The 1,289-nt window shown below is 45.8% G+C and overlaps 1 protein-coding gene across 1 annotated transcript in view; it reads left to right on the forward strand.

Moving 5' to 3' along the window:
* LOC101851695 (titin) overlaps positions 1 to 1,289 on the forward strand; it is a gene marked incomplete at both ends in the record, with an annotated part of 144,092 nt that overhangs the window by 56,032 nt on the left and 86,771 nt on the right. Inside the window, 1 exon segment of the mRNA XM_035973402.1 lies at positions 935 to 1,240. Coding sequence (XP_035829295.1) covers positions 935 to 1,240 — 306 coding nt within the window.

Below are 1,289 nucleotides of genomic sequence, written 5' to 3' on the forward strand. Positions count from 1 at the left end.
GGTGTTGGGTGGGAGAGGGGGGTATTTGTTTCTTTGTTACTGTGTATGAATGGGCAACATAATCCTGGTCAGTGGTCGTTTTCCTGGAATTGGCAACTCTACTTACTCAATTACTGAGACATTTTAGTGTACGTGTGTACGGACTATATTATGAAAAGTTTTGCCAAAGCGTAAAGCGTATTTTTAAAAGCCAAGCTAATTTTCTTCTTGTTAATGAGGAATGTTCAATAATTTTTCCCCTCGACTATAAATCTACGAAACTTGGTGAATGTGATTTCTAGTATTTTATTTTTTTTGAGGGGGGAGGGAGGGGGGACGCTGCATGTTGAGTTTTGAAAATTTCCGATGAGGGATTTTTAACTTGGGAGCACTTTTAGTGTGGGTAGTCCTTGATATTTGTATTTTATTCAGCCGTAAAACTCTTATCAAAACTAAAACATTATGCTCTTTAGTAACGCGTCAAATCTTCAGCACTTGTACGACTTATTTGCATCGCAACAGCTGTAAAACTCTGACTTAAACTGTAACTAAGTTTGCTTCTTTTTACCTATCAAACATCGTCCATATCTCCCCTCTTTCTTTTTTATGTTTGTTACTCTCTTGTAACACCTCTTATCTTCTGGCGCTCATATGCGCTCGTACGAGCGCCGTAAAACCTCTCATCATCATCATCCAGTGCCTTGCCGACTGGCGTGGGCGATCATGGACCTCCACTTCAATCTGTCTTGCGTTGCAGCAATGGTGTCTGTTGTTCTTGCTGCTCCCAGCCATGTTGTCATCTTGTCCAGTATCTTTTCCCTCTGTCTGCCTCTGCCTCTCTCTCCATCAAACTTGCCTGTTGTTACAATATTCTCCAATGCTTCTTTCCGCATTGTAAAACCTCTACTAAAACTAAAACTAAAACTGTAACTAACAACGAACGTCCCTCCCACAGAGCCACCATCACCCCCCATGGGACCCCTCCAGTTCGCCAACATCACCAAGCGAGGTGGCCGAGTGGCGTGGAAGCCAAGCGAGAAGGACGGAGGTGCTCCCGTCTCTCATTACGTGATAGAGAAACGAGACGCCTGGAAGACATCTTGGCTGCCCGTGGAGCGAGTGGGCGGGGACAGGCTGACCTGTGACCTCTCCCACCTGCAGGAAGGTCAGGAGATCTACATCCGGGTGATGGCGGAGAACGTTGCCGGAGTGTCCAAACCGCTGGAGGGGGAAACCCCTCTGGTGCCCAAGTCGCCATACAGTGAGTGGTTGTTGTTGTTGTTGTGTGTGTTTGTGTGTTTGTGTGTGTT

This window comes from Aplysia californica, unplaced genomic scaffold, assembly GCF_000002075.1.
Source record: "Aplysia californica isolate F4 #8 unplaced genomic scaffold, AplCal3.0 scaffold01202, whole genome shotgun sequence".
NCBI lineage: Eukaryota > Metazoa > Mollusca > Gastropoda > Aplysiida > Aplysiidae > Aplysia > Aplysia californica.